This window comes from Astyanax mexicanus, chromosome 19 (genome assembly GCF_023375975.1).
Source record: "Astyanax mexicanus isolate ESR-SI-001 chromosome 19, AstMex3_surface, whole genome shotgun sequence".
Lineage (NCBI taxonomy): Eukaryota > Metazoa > Chordata > Actinopteri > Characiformes > Acestrorhamphidae > Astyanax > Astyanax mexicanus.
Genome location: NC_064426.1, coordinates 33,146,695 through 33,167,382, shown reverse-complemented (window position 1 = coordinate 33,167,382; position 20,688 = coordinate 33,146,695). Strand labels below are relative to the sequence as shown.

Sequence of the window (20,688 nt, the reverse complement as noted above, 5' to 3'; positions counted from 1 at the left end):
TTTACCAAATTAATTTGGTACTAATTTACCTTACTTTTAGCAACTGTTGCAACTAGACCCACTGTTAAACTATAAGGAACCATGCACAAAAGATTTGTCTTCTATTTAAAGAAGTTGTATTAAAGAATGTAGTGAATTGTATAAGTATTTTAATGGTTCTACAAGTCACTAAAGTTCTGAGTATACCCAGTGCCTTTTCTGTAGTACCATGGAAAAAAGAAATCTTTTTTTTTTAAATATTGACACACTTTTCCCAGTAGTTGTCTTTGAGTTGAGTTTTTAAAAGCAGGTATTGAGTGTCTTTCAGTACTGTAAGTAGACTGAAAATTGAATTAAGTTAGCTGAATTGTACTTGTATTATTTACCAGACTTTTAGGGAGTTTTGCAGCTAGTGCTTCTGTTTGATAAAATTAAATTCACCTGTTGGGTTTGTTGCTGTTATTCATAAACAGTTTGGGCTGAAGTTTTTTAAATCAGCCTTTGTAGGAAAAATGCTATGTGAAAACTATTTGATGCTACAGTTAATAAAACCAGTGTTTTAGGTGTTTATAAAGACACTGTACAAACGATTTCTTTGTAGTTAAGTAAGTCATGTTCATGCAGGCATTTTATGTTTAAGGGCTCCTTTAGATTACTTTAGTTTAATATTGAACCATCAAATTTACAACAGAATCCTTCTAAATATGTAGGGTTTCTAAATATTGACCCACATATTTCCCATATTGGTGAATGCCTACACCAATATTTTCCTAGTTTTCTAGTCTAAACAGTTAATTAGACATAAATGCTCATGTTTTGTTACACCTAAGCTCACTTTTTGGGTTTGTTGTAGTATAATATGTGCACCCACTTTGTGTACTGCACAATTGTTTACAAACTGTTTGTGTTAGAGATTCGTTTTAATTTCTCTTAAATAGTAAATTAATAGAAGTATTTTTTTGTGTAAAAATATATTGAGAAATACCCTATGAAATGCTCAAATTATTTAGCAAACCACCAAAGTGTTGGTTTTCCCCTTGTTCTCTACTTCAGAAATTAGCAGATTGTTTGAGTTCCTTTACTAACATATCTGCATTTTATTGATTCAACTGCATTGATAACTGTTGTTCTGAAATATTGTACTGAAATGTGTTCTATTCAGTTCTGAAAGTGGGTTTAGAACTAAAATGTATTGATTTTACTGCATTTATAAGTCTTTGTTCGTATTTAGTCCTAGTAGATCTACTCTATATGCAGAAACGATTCTGTATGTTTAAAATTTGATTCTTTTGACACTTTTTAGAGACATTGTTTAAAAGCTTCTATTAAAAACCATATACAAAAGATTTCCTTGTAGTTAAAGAAGTCCTTTTAAAACTGTTAAAATCATTGAAAGAGACAGAACCATTGTCTTTACTAAACAACCCATTGAAGAGCTCATTTACAAAGTATATATAATTTGTGTAAAAATATTACAAATTCTACTACTTAAGTACTTAAATTATTTAGCAAGTTATGGTTTTCTCCATTTCATTTTACTGCATTTAAACAATATATATATACTGTCCTTTCTTTAGATTCCTAGTCTTAGAAGATCTACATTTCATACAAAAGAGGTTCTGTATAGTACTGAAAATGGGTTGTTTGACACATAGCAAAAAAAGCCTTTTTGATATTTTATGGAACCAGTGTTTGAAAGCTTATATAAATAACTATTTAAATTTGCAGAATGTTTCTTTAAATTGCTTTAGTTCTAAATAGAACAGTTGTTTATTTATATAAAGTTTTTTTTTGTTGTAAGTATTGACCCACATTTTACTACACCAATAGTTTTTTTAAGCTTTCTAATTAAATGTTTGTTAAGTTAAGTTTGTTTAAGTCTTCTTGTCTTTTAGTGGTTAAATAAGTGGTTTAATTACAGTTTTAATAAGTGCAAATATTACAATGATTGGACAAAAAAGGATAAAAATGAAATGGGATGTGGCAGTTTATTTCTTTTGTCAGTTGTTCTTATAATTGATCATTAAATTATTACAAAATAACACATATTATACGCTTGTTTGTCATAAAGCTGTTTTGAAAAGTGAAGTGTCTGCAAAGGTTTGACAGGCAATGTGTGTAATAGGTGTTTAAGTGCGGGGCGTGGCATGGAGCACGCTGTCTTTAATGGCTACTGTAGTGACAGGCTGCAGCTTGAGCAGGGCGGGGTCTCGCTCGGCTTGGCCAGCCTCCATTGGGCCATGCTGCTGCCAGCCTCCACTGCCTTTAGCAGCCACAGGAGGGCAACAACAGCCTGTGCCTCGGCGCACAGTGCCAGTACACCATCAGTTTGGAGAATTGGAGAAATTGGTCATTGTGGACTGCAAGAAGTGGCACTGCGCTGGACTTGACGTGGTCCAGAGAGCTGTGGGTTGGAAAGTAAAGTGACGCTACAAAGCTTTTACTGTTGAAAGCCCGGCTTTGTTGCAGGGATCATTGGCTCAGATCCTGGGCGGCTGCTTTCCAGGCCAGTTTGGTGAATTATGTGCTCAAACACAACCAGTAAACCTGGTAATTAACTGGTTAGTTGTATAAATATAGTGTGTTTGAATAAGGAGCTCAACAAAGGACTGGAACTGATGCACTGATTCCTACCCAGGGCAATAATAATAATAAATAATATTCTATTAAACTACTGATGTGTCTAAACTTTAAAACAAAGAGCTGAAGCGCTGAAGCACTGAAGCCAGTAACACTTAAAGCTGTTCTTCTCTCACCCGATCCTCTCTTCATTTTCTGCAGGTGCTTGATGGTCTGCTGGCCCAGTATGGAACTGTTGAGAACTGTGAACAAGGTATGAAATCAGTACTATTTTTATATGTTCAAACATTATTAAGAGTCTGAATTAAACTTAGTGATAATTAACAGTTATGCTTACAAACCGCTAAAATCTCAGAAATTCTGTAATTAGACAGCACTTTACAGGTCCTCAAAATGTCGACAAACTGTTGAAATTTGAAACAGACCCTGTTTACACCTGGTCATTTAACAGCCACATAAAAATTAAGGCTCCCAAGACTCATTTTTCATCTTTGAATCTGATCACTCAAACAAACCATTTCAGGATGTGATCTGAGGCACATTTGAGCCAAATGTTGTAGCAGGGTATTGTATCTCCAAGTTTCATTCAATGACCAAAACCCAGATTTCAATGTTATTAACCAGAGATGCATTTATCTACCATAAATGCATGTGACCTAAAATCTTATCAGGATACAATCCAGATTCTAGTCATGCAAGGTGACCAGGTTTAAACATGGTCTTGGTTAATTCTTGGTTAACATGGTTAAGGTTAAGCTTTGAGTTTTAAATGTTTAGGATTTACATTTAAAGAACCTACTACATTTAATGAAGCCTACCATATACAAAGCATTGAAACACAAGGAGAGAAAGGAGAACACAAAATGCTTAATTTTGAATTTTGGAAATCAATGTATAATGAGTTTTTATTGCAAATAATTTTAGGACATTTATATTGGTCTGTTCATACATAATTATTAACACATTGTACAGAGGAGCTAATTGATCATTGAGCATTTATATATATATATATATATATCAACATTTTCCACCATTTGACAGCTCTCCGAACTAATATTAATTAATTTTAAATTTGTAAATAAGATAAGACTCCTTGGAAGAAAATCTTGTTACACTACGCTGTTAACATTTAAGAAAGTATGTTTCAGCATATCATGTTAAGCAATTACATCAAAGATATGTTATATAAGTGTTTTCATTGAAGAATTTGTACATTTTCTATTGTTTGATCTCTTTCTCACCATTTCTCTTCTATTCTTTCATTGTAGTGAACACAGAAAGTGAGACTGCTGTGGTAAATGTCACTTATGGTACCCGGGAGCAAGCTAGACAGTGAGTCCTTGTTTACTTTTTCATTACATTGTAATTTTTTATTACAGTGCATTAAATGAATGAAAATCTAATGTATTTTCCAGTACTTCTCTTTCCTGAGTTTCCTGTGTTTGAAGTCACTTTCTGAATCAGTAGTAGGCTTAGAACAATGCATAGCTAAAGAAGCAGTCTGCACCCTTCATCTATATGCAGTATGATCCAATCCCTAATAATAAAACTCTTCACTTTAATAACCTGCGCTGGGTTTTTATACCGCAGATCAAGCGGACTGTGGTCCACGCTTCAGAGCGGAGCGCTGGTTTCTGCATTTCATAGCATCGCTGTGACACCTGGTGGTGTATCAGCACCACTGCAAGAGCAGGCGCAGTCAGTACAGCCCTCTATTTGATGGTTCATTGATTCTCAACTTGAGTCGTCAGTTTTAAATCAGACGACTGTCGTGCTCAGTAAGGGTGAATCCTCATGATGCTCCAGTTTCTCAGTCTGCTGCTGATAAACTGTGCAGTGATCCGTCTAATGATTCACTTGGGTTGCTTACATTATCCATGCAGCACCTATTTAAGAGGGGTTTCACTCTTAAACTGAGAAAGGGTCTTGATAATGGAAGGTTTAATGTTTTTAGGATGGATAGGCTCTATGTCAGACATTAATGTTCCTTCATTCCAGCGTTTTTACACAGCTTTTTCTGTGTTTCAGAGCCATCCAGAAGCTGAATGGTTACCAGTTTGAGAACAACGCTCTGCGTGTATCCTACATACCTGATGAGACCTCGGATGGAGACGCCCAGCGTGGCCCTGACAACGGTCGCCGCCCTGGATACGGTCCACGTGTCAATGCCCGACAGGGTTCCCCTGGTGCTGGAATCCCCGCCAAACACCAGCATGCTGATATCCCCCTGCGCCTGCTTGTGCCCACCCAGTATGTGGGTGCCATCATCGGCAAAGAGGGTGCTACTATCCGCAATATTACCAAGCAGACCCAGAGCAAGTGAGTGCCTGCTGATATTAATGATATTAGTGTTGGTAAAGATCTTTGGACTTTTTTTTTGGACTGATTTTTAAGTTCCTGTAACTGCTATAAAATAAGTTCTCCCCTTAACTCAAACATCTGCCCATCAGACATGTTTATTGGTTGAGTTGTGCTTTCTTTTTTTTTTATTTTGTGTCTTTTCGAATTAAAGCTATAAGGCTAATGTAGATAAAAAAAAAAAAAAAAAGAACATTTCAAATATCAAGAAGCAAATTTCGGGCCAGTGGAAAACTATTGCAGTAAGCAGCAGAGTTTGATTCTGAACCAAACATTTGGCTTAAAATCCACAATGTAGAAAAAATTTAAGAGACCACTACGGTTTCTGAATCAGTTTCTCTGATTTTGCTATTTATAGGTTTATGTTTGAGTAAAATGAACATTATTGTTTTATTCTACGAACAACATTTCTTCCACATTCTAAGTAAAATATTGTCATTTAAAGCATTTACGAGAAATGGCTGAAATAACAAAAAAAAGATGCAGAGCTTTTAGACTTCAAATGACGCAAAGAAAACAAGTTCATATTATAAGTCAGAAATCAATATTTGGTGTAATAACCCTGGTTTTTAGTCACAGTTTTCATCTCCTCCACCAGTCTTACACACTGCTTTTGGATAACTTTATGCCTTTACTCCTGGTGCAAAATTTCAAGCAGTTCAGTTTGGTTTGATGGCTTGTGATCATCCATCTTCTTCTTGATTATAGTTCAGAGGTTTTCAGTTTGGTAAAATAAAATAAAATCATCATTTATAAGTGGTCTCTTATTTTTTTCCACAGCTGTGTTTTTTGTGTTGTTTAGTTTGGTTTAGTTTCTTACCTCCTCATCTCCTTATCGTTTCTTTCCTTCAGGATTGATGTGCACCGTAAGGAGAATGCAGGTGCGGCTGAGAAGCCCATCAGCATCCACTCCACTCCAGAGGGCTGCTCATCCGCCTGCCGCATGATCCTGGAAATCATGCACCAAGAGGCCAAAGACACCAAGACGTGAGTAATTCCAGAATCTGGGGAATTTTTGTATTTCATCACAATTGTTTCGTGACTGTGCCACCTCCACTCCCCTATTTATGTGTATCCTTTATGTTGCCATGAATGTAAAGCACTATGCCCACCGAAGTGTACGAGAAACTGAATAAACATGGTGACAGCACTGCGAAAAAAAAAATTGGCAAAAACTATATAAAAAAATTAATATAAAAATTAAGACGTGTATATGCTTATATTAAGCAAATAAATCTGCCGATGGAAATTTCTTAAATAATGTAAAAATCCCTGATTCCATCTCTTAATTTGGGACGCAAGAATCAGAATTCATGACGGGTAACGTTTGGACCGTTTTTGGAGTTCAAATTAGCTAAAATAACCAAAATAATCAAACACTTATGCTTGGTATTATTGGTTATGAATTTGTAGGAAAAAATATTTCACTTGAAATACATAATTTTGTTAAAATAAATAAATTAAAATAAAGCAAAATCTTAGCAAAAGATATTTTTTTTGCAGTGAGTAGGATGATAATTGTGATAATGAACATACTCTGAAAAGAAAAAAGAGACAGTAGTGTAACACTTTAAGCACTTTAAAAGAGTTTTTTTTATGGCTGTGGTCATGTTTCATTTAAACAAATGGCTACAATGCCCCCATGATTTCCAGTGATAGTGCTCTGTGCCATCCGTATCCTTACGATTTTGTCTTTTGACAGTGCTGACGAGGTGCCTCTGAAGATCCTCGCCCACAACAACTTTGTCGGCCGTCTGATCGGCAAGGAGGGGCGCAACTTGAAGAAAGTGGAACAAGATACTGACACCAAGATTACCATCTCACCGTAAGTGGACAAACAGAAACACACTCTGATCAGTCAGCAGAGTTTTACAATTACATTCAACAAACCTACCAGACCACACTGTTTTTAGAATTAATGTATTAGTATATATTAGTTGCATAAATAGTTGTCAGGATACTGATATCATTTAATTAGAATATTTTCTCACCTCCCAAATCAGGAACGCTACTGCTTTTAGTTTAAGGGCGTTTTCACACCTGCAGTTTGTTTCTGTGGTACAAATCAGTTGAAGAGTTTGTTTATTTGGAGCGTTTTATCCCTATGTTTGGTTTGGTTTCACACAGGCATAAACCTAAACACACCAAAATGCGCACCAATAAACCACAACAGCAGGCTGTGTCCTCTGATTGGTCAAAGCTGTTTGGCGTGGGACTAAATCTAAATATACAAAAGAATAAAATACAGCAAAAAGATTCTGTGTTCCAGTGTGAATATCTGTGCTTTAACATTGAACACTGAAACGCTGCGCTTTCAAACACATTGTTTCTATGTGCAGTGCAGATGTAAACATAGTAAACAGAGTCACGCGGCTGTGAGAACTGAACACAGCACAGACCGCAGGTGCATGGACACAGCGTTTGTTCATAGCTGTGGTAATTAGCGTTATCTGGCTAATAGGTCAGTTTAAACTGCGCCTTTTCAGCAGTTTAGCTCAAATAAATGGACTATATTTAATAGCTTTGTTGGGTCGACACCGGATCACAATCTCAACGCAAGCGAACCACTCCAGCATTCGTTTAGGACTAACTTTGGTCCACTAGGTGGTCTCGATCAGTTTTATTTAATTTATTTAATTTTTCACACCTGTTCAATTGAACTGCACTAAAGTTACAAACGGACCAAATAGTGCTGGTGTGAAAACGCCCTAAAAGATAAACTACTGCTTGTGTTGATATCTACACTAAAAGAAAAAAAAATCCATCACATCATCACATGAGGGGGCGGGACTAGAAAGACTGTGAAACCACCGTTTCCTGAGCCTGTGTTGTGTTATATCATCAAAATGTCACACTGTGATTTCTCTGCTCTGTTCAGGCTGCAGGACCTGACCCTGTATAACCCTGAGAGGACCATCACAGTAAAAGGTGCCATTGAGGCCTGCTGTCTGGCCGAGCAGGAGATCATGAAGAAAGTGCGGGAGGCCTATGATAACGACATTGCTGCCATGAACGTACGTGTGTGAGACAGACGTGGGAGTGAACTGCATCCTCCGGCTATCTCTTATTGAATATATGGTGTATTTGACTGGGTCAACTGTTGATAGTTAACTAAGTCCAGGGTGTATCCCAGGTTTAAATGTAGTTTCTCTTCTGTTCCAGCAACAGACTCACCTCATCCCTGGACTGAACCTCGGAGCTCTTGGCTTGTTCCCTCCATCCTCCTCGCTGCCCCCTCCTCCTCCTGGAAACCCTGGAGTTGGTGCTCCTTACGGCTCCTTTGGGGTAAGCTCAGGTGCTCCTTAAGGCTCTTTTGGGGTAAGCTCGGAGCATGCAGAGGTGTCTGTGGCTGTGTTCCGGTTGCCAGACCAGCCGAACAGACCATTAAACAAGCTCCTCCCTCTCTAGTTGCAGATCAGTCCATTTTAAGAATTATATATTCAATTTGTATTGCACAAATGTTAAAATAGTATTATATTGGTGTAGCATAGGTAATTGCATGCTCATGAACAAAACAAACTTTTAATTGTGATATTTGGTTTTCCACTATTTTTTTTATGTTAAATAATGTACAGAATGTTTTTGCTGTGTGTAATACAACAAGACCAATCAAGTTCAAAACATAATTATATATACAGCTCTAAAAACAATTAAGAGGCCACTTAGTTTCTGAATCAATTTCTCTGATTTAGCTATTTATAGGTATATGTTTGAGTAAAATGAACATTGTTGTTTTATTCTATAAACCACGGACAACATTTCTCCAAAATTCCAAATAAAAATATTGTCATTTAGAGTTTTATTTGCAGAAAATGAGAAATGGCTAAACAAACAAATACAATTTAGAGATTTCAGACCTTAAATAATACAAAGACAACAAGTTCATTTTCATTAAGTTTTAAAAGGTTAAGAAAGCAATATTTGGTGCAATAACCCTGTTTTTTACTCACAGTTTTCATGCGTCTTGGCATGTTCTCCTCCACCAGTCTTACATACTGCTTTTGGGTAATTTTAGGCCACTCCTGGTGCATTTATATTCACACAGCTTTCTGAATGGCTGTGATCATCCATCTTTCTTTTAATTATATTCCAGAGGTTTTCAATTTGGTAAAATCAAAGAAACTTATAATTTTTAAGTGGTCTCTTATTTTTCTGGATGTTCTCTTCATATTTTCAATTGTATTAGAAATTACTTATCTTTTAATTCTCTGCTTAAGTAGCTAACTTACGCTGGATTTTCACAGTAACCAATTAAGTGTCAATTAAAACCTAAAAAATGTCTCGTAGTCTCTGTTCACCTTGTTAATCAGTTTACAGATAAACAATTTTTTTTGCTTAGAATTTAGTGACCTGTAATTGTCTGTAATGTGAACAGATCTGTCCCAGAAACTGCATGCATGCATACACTAATTTATTATATTCAAGTTATGTAAAAAAAAAATTATGAGAATTTGGGAATGCATTTACTATGATGAGACTGGAAATCACCAAAGCCCACTGTCTTGTTTGCAGTATTGACCTAGCATCTCTCACTCTAAACCCCTTCCCAGGGTTAAGGACATGGGTTCACAGTGATTATTGCAGGGCAGTGTACTGTAGGTTTTGATGTTTCCACTGTGTGTATTAAATGATCAATGATCTGTCATGATTGATGTATAACTTTGTGTTTTGACCTTTTAAAAGGCCCCTGAGCAGGAAACAGTCCACGTGTACATCCCAGCACAAGCAGTAGGAGCCATCATCGGCAAGAAGGGACAGCACATTAAACAGCTGAGCCGCTTCGCTGGGGCATCCATTAAGGTGAGGTGCTACTGCTGAACCGCTGACAGCTCTAAACACTTATTTAACAACACAACACCTCTGCTGTTCCTGCTGTTTTTACGTCTTACTATCCAGCTGAAAAATCCAGCTTAAGACCAGCTTTTGGTCCATGTGTTTGAGAAGCTCGACACTGAGGTGAAATTATACCCTGCACTGGTTAACCAGCTAACCAGCTTGTTATCAGTATAGCGTATGTTTCATTTGGTTTCGGGCATTCTGGTCAACCAGCTTTTGTTCCTGTTGATAATGGTGGGCCAGTTTGGTTTTGCTCTTCAACCAACCTGATGATGTTGGTCGACCAAGCTAGATCATGCATCATCTAGAGTGGTCAGAATAATTGTGCATGTAGACCAAAGTGGTCAGCAATAGCTTACAGGACAATTGTAAAAACAAGGGTTTGCAAATGTCAAAATTGCAAGTAGCGATTACTACTAAAGTTATATGAAATAACCATACATTTTTAAATTAACTGTAGTGTAGTAATACATTAATAATTATGCTTTTTTCTTTTCTTCAGATTGCACCAGCAGAGACCCCTGATTCAAAAATGCGTATGGTCATCGTTACTGGTCCACCTGAGGCTCAATTTAAGGTATGGTTGCTTTTCTGTTAACAAATATTAACAAATAACAGCTGCTGTAATGAATGTATGCCTGGTAACAGATGCCTGGTAACAGTCTAAAGTCCTATTCGGATGAGATTCATTTCTCAGGGGGTCCTGTGGTAGCTGTCTTTCTTATGGGGGTGTCCTCTGTGATTTTATTTCCGTCCGTACAACCATATATGTGTTTTTCTCAGACGTCCTCTGAGAAAACTACATGTTGGTTTACCTACAGTTTTTTGTTGAATTCCATGGTCCTCTGGTAATTTTAGTCCCGTCCGGGCGCACATCTTTGAGCTTTGTCACCTCACCTTGAATGGAATAGCTATTTGTCCACTGCCACACACTGTAATTACACTTTGGGCCTGCGTTTACACGGAGATCCATGTAAACACAACAGCAAGTGGAAATGGAGGAGCTACTGAACTCGATAAACCAAAAGAACTTACTGGTTCTCCTGTTTTTTCAACTGCAGTCCAAATGCAAGAGTAGAAGTCCCCCTGAGAAACTAATCCTGTCCAGATACGGCTAAAGACCCTGTTCACATCTGGTGACTTCATGTGTTTGATCACACCCAAGCTGCATTAGAAACAGACAGATACAAATTCAGTCATTTAAAGATAAAAAACAGTTCAGGACACGGTGTAAGAGGAATTTAAGACACGTATAGTAAAGCAGTAAAGTAATCAGCACTCTAAACACCAGCTAATAACTACAGTCCAAAATTGCATTTTCTATCCCATTTCCTGCACAGCACAACTGGATACTTATTTGCCTACCAAGTGCATGTGGTAAATGCATGTGATTAAAATCTTATCAGGATACTATCTGTAATACAAACTAGTCACATGATGTAACCCAGTGTAAACAGGGTCTAAATAAAGAGTTAATTTAAAAGAAAAAGCACATCTCAAAGCTTTTTGCACAAAATGTCCTTTAAATGTTTTTTTTTTTTCTTGAGAGTATACAGAGATTATGCAGTTTATGTAAGTGTATTTCTGCTCTACTTCAGGCTCAAGGCAGAATATATGGCAAGCTGAAGGAGGAGAATTTCTTTGGCCCTAAGGAAGAGGTGAAGCTGGAGACACACATCAAAGTTGCAGCAGCCGCTGCTGGAAGAGTTATTGGAAAGGGTGGGAAAACGGTAAGAAAGTTATTTTAAATGTTTTAATAATATTAAAAAAACATGTAGTTTCATTCAGTGTTTAGACTTCCTATTTGTGGGTGTGGCCTTTTTTTCACATTCTTCTCTTTTATAATAAAGCACTGACTATCGTCTGTAGTAGTATTTGAGGCTTGTATCCAGCTTACATGTTGGTGGAATGGGTGGGTCATAAATGAACACCGGCTTTGAGTTGGTTATTACATGTGGGCCATATAATAATAGTTACTCTTACATCCTATCCCATCTTACAACCCATCTCTGTTGGTCTACCCATATAGAATCCCCCCAGTGAAGAATTAAGTAGAGTGGACTGTGTACTTGTTTAGTGTGACTTTTGTTATTGTGTCATCATACTGGCTTTAGCTTTATTGTCTTTTGGGGTTTAGATCACATTTGCTGAAATAAAAAACGTAAGACAATGAGCTTTGTTCACTAGTCATACCTATCGAGTAGATTCTTCTTAAAATGCACTTGAAACAAATCCCAAATAAGAAAAAAAAACTAACTAATTCTACATGAAAATGGTTTATTAAATCTATCATTTTTAAAGGACAGCTAAGAACTATTCTGCAGTTTAAAAAACTTTTGTAAATCTGATGTAAACTTTTTAATTAGGGCACATTTTAAAAAGAGGAAGATATTGGTGAATGGGACCAATTGTACTAAATACATTGTGTGACATATGTAGTTTATTAATTGCAACTGGTGATGCTCAGATTGTTATTGGTTGTGTTGTAGGTCAACGAGCTCCAGAACTTGACAGCAGCGGAGGTGGTTGTTCCCAGAGAGCAGACCCCTGATGAACAGGACCAGGTTATTGTCAAAATCATCGGCCACTTTTACGCAAGTCAGGTGAGTTTGACTTTTTTTTTAATAGAAATCTGTGCATAAACTATGGCGTGAGGGTTAAACGATGATGAGCACAACATCTGATCTGCTTTAGATATAAAAAAAAAGAAAATAGTGGTTATGAAATTAATGCATAAGGTGTTTCCTCTTTTCTCAGCTGGCACAGAGAAAGATCAGGGACATTCTGACACAGGTTAAGCAGCAGCAGAAAGGAGGAATGGGAGGTCCTCCCGGGCAGCACCCACAGAACCAGTCGGAACTGGGGCCCCACCAAGTAATGCCTCAGGAGCCCAGGAGGAAGTAAAGGGCCTGCGCCCCCAACTGGATGGATGGACGGACAGACGAACGGACGGACGAATGGAGGAGAAATGGCGGACTGACTGAAAGAGAACGAGACACACAGACCCAGCGGTAGACAGGGAGAAACGAGCATCAAACTGAGAGGGAATAGAAAGGAAATTTAAAAATAATAATAATAAATGCCTGAGAGAGGAAACACGTTTAGAGAAGTGAAAGGAAACTAGAAATATAAGTGATTTAAAAAAGAAAAAAGAAAAAAAAAAGATAATAAAAGAGTGAAGAACTAGAAAACAGAGACCAGATGCCAGGCCAGGTTGAGTGTCTGATGATGGCATGAGGGTTTGCCACCCTGCAAAATTGCACCCTCAAGTGAGAGCTTATAAAAAACAAGTTTGATGACGATTTTTTGTTTTGTTTTTTAGCACTCCTGAGAATTGTAACACACGGAGGGGGGTGGTCCTCAGCCATCACCAGTCACTCTAGTATTTTAAGGGTGTTTTTTTTAAAGATAGAGATATATGTATAGAAATGTTTATTCAGAGGTATTATTAATGAAATGCAGTGAAGCGGAGGCGGGAGGGCAAGAGCGGAGAACCCACTGCGAGTCAGTCGACTCGTCCTTAGCCTAATAGAGAATTAGGGGAGGGGCCATAGCTGTTAACACTGCTCTTTAAATCCCTTGCAGTAAACTGTTGGGGTGAGGTAAAAAGCAAAAAAAGAAGAAGAAAAAAATGTGGTTGTAAATATAATCTTCATGAATATGTATTGAGATACTGCATGCTTGTCGGCGGTCGCGCGTACAGCTGGCGAGGACAAGCGCGAGTGAAGCGGATAAGCTTTAACTTGTGCATCGCTCTTGGGCCTAGCGCTGATTAGGCTGGCGTCGCATGCAGTGAGGGTACAGTAAGTGGGCGGGCCGAGGCTGGCCCTGCAGTTCTATTGCAGCGGCTCAGCTCCGAGACACAAACCCCACCACCAGCCCTAAACCACGCCCGCGATGCTCGCCGGTGCGCGGCCCACGCCCAAATGGCATATTTTATATATATTATATATATATGATATGTGAGTTAACCTGGCCCCTCAGAGGAAAGAGAAAAAGACAGGGACATATGATAAGGAGGGAGAGCCTTTGTTGAAACTGGGGTCTTACCATCCAGAGAAATCCGTGCTCTTAAAATGGTCATGATCACTAAATTGTTCTAATGCTATGTTGCTATGTATTAGACCAATAGAGGTGTGGGTGTACCTGGGATTGTGGTTACCAATTGGTCTGATACACAGTCTAACATATTAAGTCCATTAAATCTGGTTTAATCCTGAATTGTCACTCATCATTCTGGTGATCAGTGGTCTCCATATTTCTCCTGAAGAGCTGCTTCCAACCCTAATCCACCCCACCCCCTAATCCATCATAATCACTGCCTTCTTCACGAGTGTTTGATTAGCTGAATAGGGGTGTGTTAGATTAGGGTTGTTTACAGGCTGTAGTTCTTCAGGAGCAGGACTGAAGACCACTGCTGAAGGTATAAAATAAAACAACTAATCTGTGGTCTGCAAATGCAAAATGTGGTTTTGATCAAGAATTCTCAGAGAAACCAGAACACAGTTTACTTTTTTCCTAGATCCAGTATCAGTTTCTACTTATTTGGTAGAAACTGCTGAAGCAGTGTGATGAGTGTCAGGATTAGATGCATCAGGACTTCAATATAAGGATGGAAAGCCCCCCAAAGTTCAGCTCTCCACCCTGCCTTTAGGTCACAGGTTAGCGTTGACAGCAGGTGAGGCCAACAGTGGCTTCTGCGCTCTCTCTCCCTCTCACTCCGTTCGTCGTATGCCGATGAGGTTGCCGGATGCCCGGCTGTCCTCACTGATCCTAGAACAGATTAGATAAAATGAAATTAAGAAAAAAAAAAGAAACCTACCTCAGGGTATTGTTACCTCAGTATTCCTAACAGCTTTTTTGTTTTTGTTTTCTTTCCTTTTTTTTTCTTTTCTTTTTTTTTTGCTTGCTGATGTTTTATATAAAAAGCTGATAGTCCTGAATGTTTTATTTTTTTAAGGAAGAAATATTTTTTAGTTATTGTCGGATGTGCTCCCCCCTCCCACCTTATTTTCTTTGTAGTGCGTAAGATTGAGTGTGATTTGATTGAGTGTATGCGTGTTTGAGAGTGTGTGTTTTCCCACCCTCCCCTACTTTAGCTCAAAAGGATCCACAGGCAAACGGCACTTTTTTTTTGTTAGTTGTTTTTGGTGGCTTTACTGACTTTACTGTGCCGATAGATTCTTTTTCCAGCTGCCTTTGGATCCGGGATGGGCTGAACTTGAAATCACTGGCCAAAGGGAAGTGAGACACTTCATGCCATTGCTGAGTGGTGCATCGCAGCCATTGCTACACAATGGTCCTTTAGACTATTTTGACTTTAGTCAAAATGAGACGATTTCATTTGTTTGTCATACAAGCTTTCTTTCGTTAACGCTAACTACGGAAAGCTGAGGGTGGCCCTGACTGAAGGACGCTTATTGTGCCTCTTGAACCCTGGCCCGATATCATTTGGTCTTAATGAACCTTATGTGCTGAAGGCCTGGGCTTGGGGCCTTCCATTGCCAGGGCTGTGTTATGCACCATGTGCAATGCCATGTGCATTTTATTGGCTGATTTTGTTTACTTGAGTAGCCCTGTAGGCTGCTGTAGTAGCAGCGTTTGCAGCGTTAGCCGTGTTAGCCTCACCTCAATCCCTACGTTGAGCTTTGAGCTTCAAACACTGAATGTGAAATATCTGGTGGCTCTTTGTTTAGCATTGAGTCTTGTCCTTCCCCATTGTCCAGTGTTTGTGTGTGTGTGTGTGTATGTTTGTATGTATGTATGTGTGCATGTGTGAAGTATTTTTTTCTAAGAAAGGAAAAAAATTAAGTGTATAGTATTTTTTTGTTGGGGGAGAGTGGTATGGGTGTTAAAGAAAAGGCAGAAAAATGACATCCTATCCTATAGTCTCAGTTTAACTTTTTTATTTGTTTTTTTTTTGTTTGTTTTTTTTTTGAACGACAAAATTACGATAAAATATTCTGGAAAACGTGAGCAAAAAAAATCAGAACGTTTTCATGTTGCAGAAATCAGTTTCACCTGTAAATAAGAAGCAAAATGAAGCAACTGAACAGATCTTTTGTATTTTTTAGAATAAAAAGAAAAACAATTGGACCAGGATGGGTAACATGCAGCAGTTTTAACAGCTAATAAAGGATGAAGACTGCCAGAATCCTTTTCAACAGGGATAAGTACACAGATACCTGTGCAGGGTTAGCGGTTAGCATTTAGCTAGCTCTCTTTTTTGTGTCCGCTTTGTTTCATCCACAAGTCTTTTTGTTTTTGTTTTTTTCTGTGCTTCCTTTTTTTTCCTCAATAGGCAGCAGCCTTCCGGTTTCTGCTCGAGTTTCAAACCTGACATCGAGGTGTGATTTCTGTCTGACACTGAGACACACTCACGAACCTTTAGTTTGTTCAGACTGCAGCAGTTATGTGTGATTTTTATTATTTTTTTATTTTTTGTTTTTGTTTAACAGCAAGCTTTATTTGGACATGACATCTGGTTACATACTGTTTCATCAGTTTTAGAATAAAATATAGAAACAAAAAAAAAGAAGTGAACATAAATGATGATAAAAAATCTCCAGGAACTAAGAAAACTGGAAAATATAAAATTCCGAGTGAATGAAGAGTGTAAAAGAGATGAGAGGGAGATGGGCCAACCTTTGTTTAGTTTTTTTTTTTTTTTTTTTTTTCCTTGTTCTTTTTCAATCTAACAAACTGATGTGTTTTTGCTTTATTTTCTGTCATTTTCATGAGTTGCCAAAATGTTTGTACTAGGTCACTAAAATCAGTACTCATGCAGTGCTGTCAAATGTGAGTTAAATGCTACTACACATTCATCCTACATCCCTCCTGTCCTTTTCACATGGCTTCTCTTCCTCTTCCATTTCTCCCTTCATCCCTGTATGCAACTCATTCCCGTCATCCGAACGTTAGGATATTGTTTCAGATGGTTTTCTTCACTTGCATAATTTGTGACTTAATTGGGGGGGGAGGTGGGAAAAGACATTTTGTTGTTTCAGTTTTGGAGTAGACCTTCACCCTCTCTTACGCTGGCCTTGTTTGTGTCCGTTTTCTCAGTTCTGTTCAGTGGTTTGATGCTTATTTTTAGCCCCCCTCAGAAACAGAAAATTTTGCGATTTACTTTTGATTGGATTGGATCGTAGTTGAATTATTATTGCTGTATTTTTTTCCCTCTCTCTCTTGATCAGGTTCCTTTAGAAGAGCACAGAGATCTCTTATACTGATATTAGATCATTTGAAATACTAACCAGTTACTCACAATGCAAGTAACAACTGTGCCAAACAGATTTGGTTTGTTTTGTTTTCATGTACTCCGATAAGACGCGGTACGAAATGTTCGCTGTCTGTATCGGATGTAGTGTTAAGACTCTTCGGCACTCGCTCAGCTTTAAAATGACAAAATCCTCCTGTTCGAAGCTGTCTGTGACCAGGACTCAAACTATGTAAGCAAACAGTCAGTTTAGTTTAAGAAATAATAATAATAAAAATAAGCGCGACTGCATGTTCTTCACTTATGCAATTGTGTGACGAGCCACATTACTGGCTGGCTTTCGTCACCAGGACTGTTAAAAATATATATATATATATCTACACACACACACACACACACATTATATATACTTGGGGAACCACCTGAGAACAAATAAGATAAGCCTACCCATTGCCGTGCACAGATTTACACTTAGACAACAGATCCAACCTCAGACTAGTTTTGGGTGTCGCTGTCGGAGAGATGCGCCACCCCAGTTATATCTCATAGTGCTGGGTTCTGGCCTTTGCTCAAAGAGAAACATTTGGGTGCTAATGACGAATTAAACCTCACATAACTAGGAAACGCTACCTCAAGACTTAGCCATAAGATTGTTTTTATCAACCAGACAAGAGCGAAAGTGCATGTTACTTTTTCACTTTAATTTCTTTAATTTATTATTATTTTTTGCTTTTTCCATTTTCTCTTTTTTTTTTTTTTTTTTTTTTGGTTACTAAAAATTGACCTGTTCAGCTTAGCGTCAGGGCCGTGATTGGAAGGAATGGAGGAGGGGCTTTGGCGACTGGGCCAGGCTGAGGTTGGGCTAAAGGACAGGTGGAGTTAATCTGATCTGGGTTGTTTGGTGTTGTTGGGTGGCTTTGGTTGAAGGTGAAAGAGAGGTGGTGTAAAGCAAGAATGAAGACTGGAATATAAGAATTGCTTAGAGGAAGGGTGTCCAGATTTGGTCCTCAGGGGACCAGAGCCCAGCAGGGTTTGGCCATATAGTCTGGAAAACCAATGCAGTACAGATCTTGTAGAGTGCTGATAGTGCTGTGATGTGCAGTCGAGCCACTGACAGCATCCCATCCTGACCAACCTTGAATAAGCTTTTTATGTGTTACATGATCGTACACACATATATACAAATAATGTTGGTCAAAAGGAAGTTTCACCACTGTTTTCCATCTACCGCAAGTTTGGGTGACGTGCTGATGTGCGTATAGCTAGCTGCTTAAATCTAGTATGCTTGAGCAAGGAAATGACCCAACCATGCTGGATTCAGTCACTGACTCTGGTTCTTGAGGAACAGAACTGGACATCCCTTCATTAGCTGATTTATTAAATGCAACATGATCATCGCACGACTTCACAACGTCTTTTTAGAGTCCTATTCATGCTATTCACAGAGCCCCAGAATGCTGATCTAGGACCAGAAGCTCAAAGACCCTCCACTGTCTTGAACAAGCGAATGGTTAAACTGAACTATGGCCGGGTTCAGTGGTTATACTGACCTGTGATCACCCGCTGCGGAAGGCAAGGTTTGCTTTAGATAAATGGATCATGCTCATCCATTGGTAGATGATGCATACCGTGTGCCTGTTTCACAAAGCTTGATGTATTCTTTTCCCCTCAAACACACTGCGCTACCTCCTCACTATGCAGCCTTGACCTCCCAATAGACAAAAAAAAAAAAACGGACCCTCAGTACAGTCATACAATTAGCTGGTCCATGGTCCGCCCACATTTCTCTAGGACATCCCTTAAGGAAAGATTGGAAGAATTCTGCACTGATCTGTGGGATTCTTCTGTGGATGTCATATATATATATTTTTTCTTTTCCAGAATTGCTTTTCTGACACTTGTAGACAGACACTGCCAGTCACGATCATTACCACCCTCTGTGCTGTCTATCCACTGTCCACACTGCAATTTACATACTGCTATCTTGTGACCTTTGGCCAGCCTCGCAACATTAGATGTGTTAGATATGAAAGAATGTGTTAATGGGCGGAGCATGGACTGGTCAGTTTTAGTGCTGACAAAAAAAAAATCTGCCCTGTGGCACTGATCTGAAACTAGTACTGCTATATATATATATTTTTTTTTTATGTTTTGTAATGACTTGTGTTGGGGTGAAGAGAGGATGAGCGGAGTCCTAGATCAGCACTGAAGGGAAGCTACATCCCGGATCCCCTCACACACTAAGCTCTCTACCCACAATCACCCCCTACCTTCCCTTTTTTTACTTCAATCGAGGGGCACGATACCTGTAACCATGTAATTTTTCTTTTCTTTTTTTTTTCTTTTTTTTGTTGATCTACCTCTTAGAGAACAAATAAATAAATAAATAGGACAACATGTAAAACAGAAAAAAGGACACAAAAAAAGTTTTTAAAATTTAGAAAAAAAATGCTCAAACTAAAAATAAGTAATTAATAATAAATGACTTAAGCAACTGGGTAGCAGCATCTCCGTATACTGTAGTGGATAGTATGTTTAAAAAAAGGAATACTTTACTTCCAAAGATGATGATTTTTGTTTTTCTCCGTTGTTTAGGCATTGTTCAGAAAGGATTCTGTAATAAATGGAAATGGGGGAGGGACAAATAAAAAAAAAATGGAAAATCTCAGTTTCACTATTCAATCTCTCTTTTTTCATTCCTCATTAGATTGACTTCTTAACCTTGCAATTCTTCATCCTTTATTTGATTTATTTTTCTGATTGCTTATTAAAATGACATAGGATTGTAACTCTTGTGTTTGGATGCATTAGAATTATCTCTCTCTCTTTCTCTCTCTCTCTGTGAACTGCAACATAGTACTCGATGAGACATTGCAGAGCATGATATTAAAATAATTTTTCTCTTTTTTTTTTTCAAATCTGTATTGATGCAACAGGCAAGTAAGGGCCTTTTTAGCTGACTAGGGCACAGTTTAGGAGGCGGACGAGGAGGAGAGGAAGACAAGTAACTTATCACCTCTAGCCCCCAAACCCCCCGAGCCACCCACCCCCCCTCTTATAGTAGGTGCCATGGACACTATCTGGATTTTCACCTTCTGCCTGCCCGATTTTCTTTAGTTCTCATCCACATTTGTTTTGAACTCCTTGTAAACAATACAGAGCATAGATATGAATGTGTTATTAAAAGATGAGAAAACCGGTTACTCCTTGTGTCCAGGCTCTGTCACTCTATGTATGTGTTTGGTTTAATAATGCATATTTCAGTCATTTTCAGTGTAGCTATCAATACAAATAAATAGACATATAATACATAACGGGGATAAGACACATTATACAATACACAACCTGCATAAACACTACAGTATGTCCACAAAGTCTAAAGACCACATCACATAATCATATCGCTTAAAGCCTGTACCATGGTCTTGCAATGTAAAAACAGACATTTAGGTCATAATTATAAATATTTATATTATTATTTGTGGGAAGAACTTTTCTTGTAAAAGCATTGTAAGTGTATATTCAGAGACCATACCATTTTATAACCATTAAATGAATGTTGATTTTAATGTGATAATTACAACCTAATATTAAAGGTTGTTTAAGGGTATTTTTTCACCCATCAACCTTAACATAAATCAACATTTATTCAAAGTCCTTTGTTATCACAGAAGATATAGTAAAATAGCAAATAGTTTATTTTACATTATTTATTA

The 20,688-nt window shown here is 38.0% G+C and overlaps 1 protein-coding gene across 2 annotated transcripts in view; it reads left to right on the top strand.

The window, feature by feature from the left end:
* The window catches only part of igf2bp1 (insulin-like growth factor 2 mRNA binding protein 1), a 60,488-nt gene extending 40,313 nt beyond the window's left edge, over positions 1-20,175 (top strand). The window contains exons 4-15 of one of the 2 annotated variants that reach the window (XM_022668504.2): positions 2,761-2,812; positions 3,828-3,891; positions 4,588-4,878; positions 5,770-5,904; positions 6,620-6,742; positions 7,796-7,931; positions 8,086-8,202; positions 9,601-9,717; positions 10,256-10,330; positions 11,352-11,483; positions 12,243-12,356; positions 12,511-20,175. In XM_022668504.2, the coding sequence (XP_022524225.1) occupies positions 2,761-2,812; positions 3,828-3,891; positions 4,588-4,878; positions 5,770-5,904; positions 6,620-6,742; positions 7,796-7,931; positions 8,086-8,202; positions 9,601-9,717; positions 10,256-10,330; positions 11,352-11,483; positions 12,243-12,356; positions 12,511-12,657 (1,503 nt within the window). In that variant the 3' untranslated portion in view covers positions 12,658-20,175. Of the gene's footprint in view, positions 1-2,760; positions 2,813-3,827; positions 3,892-4,587; positions 4,879-5,769; positions 5,905-6,619; positions 6,743-7,795; positions 7,932-8,079; positions 8,203-9,600; positions 9,718-10,255; positions 10,331-11,351; positions 11,484-12,242; positions 12,357-12,510 lie in introns of both variants that reach the window. The other variant, XM_022668503.2, reaches the window with a different exon arrangement.
* The last annotated feature ends 513 nt before the right edge of the window (positions 20,176-20,688 follow it).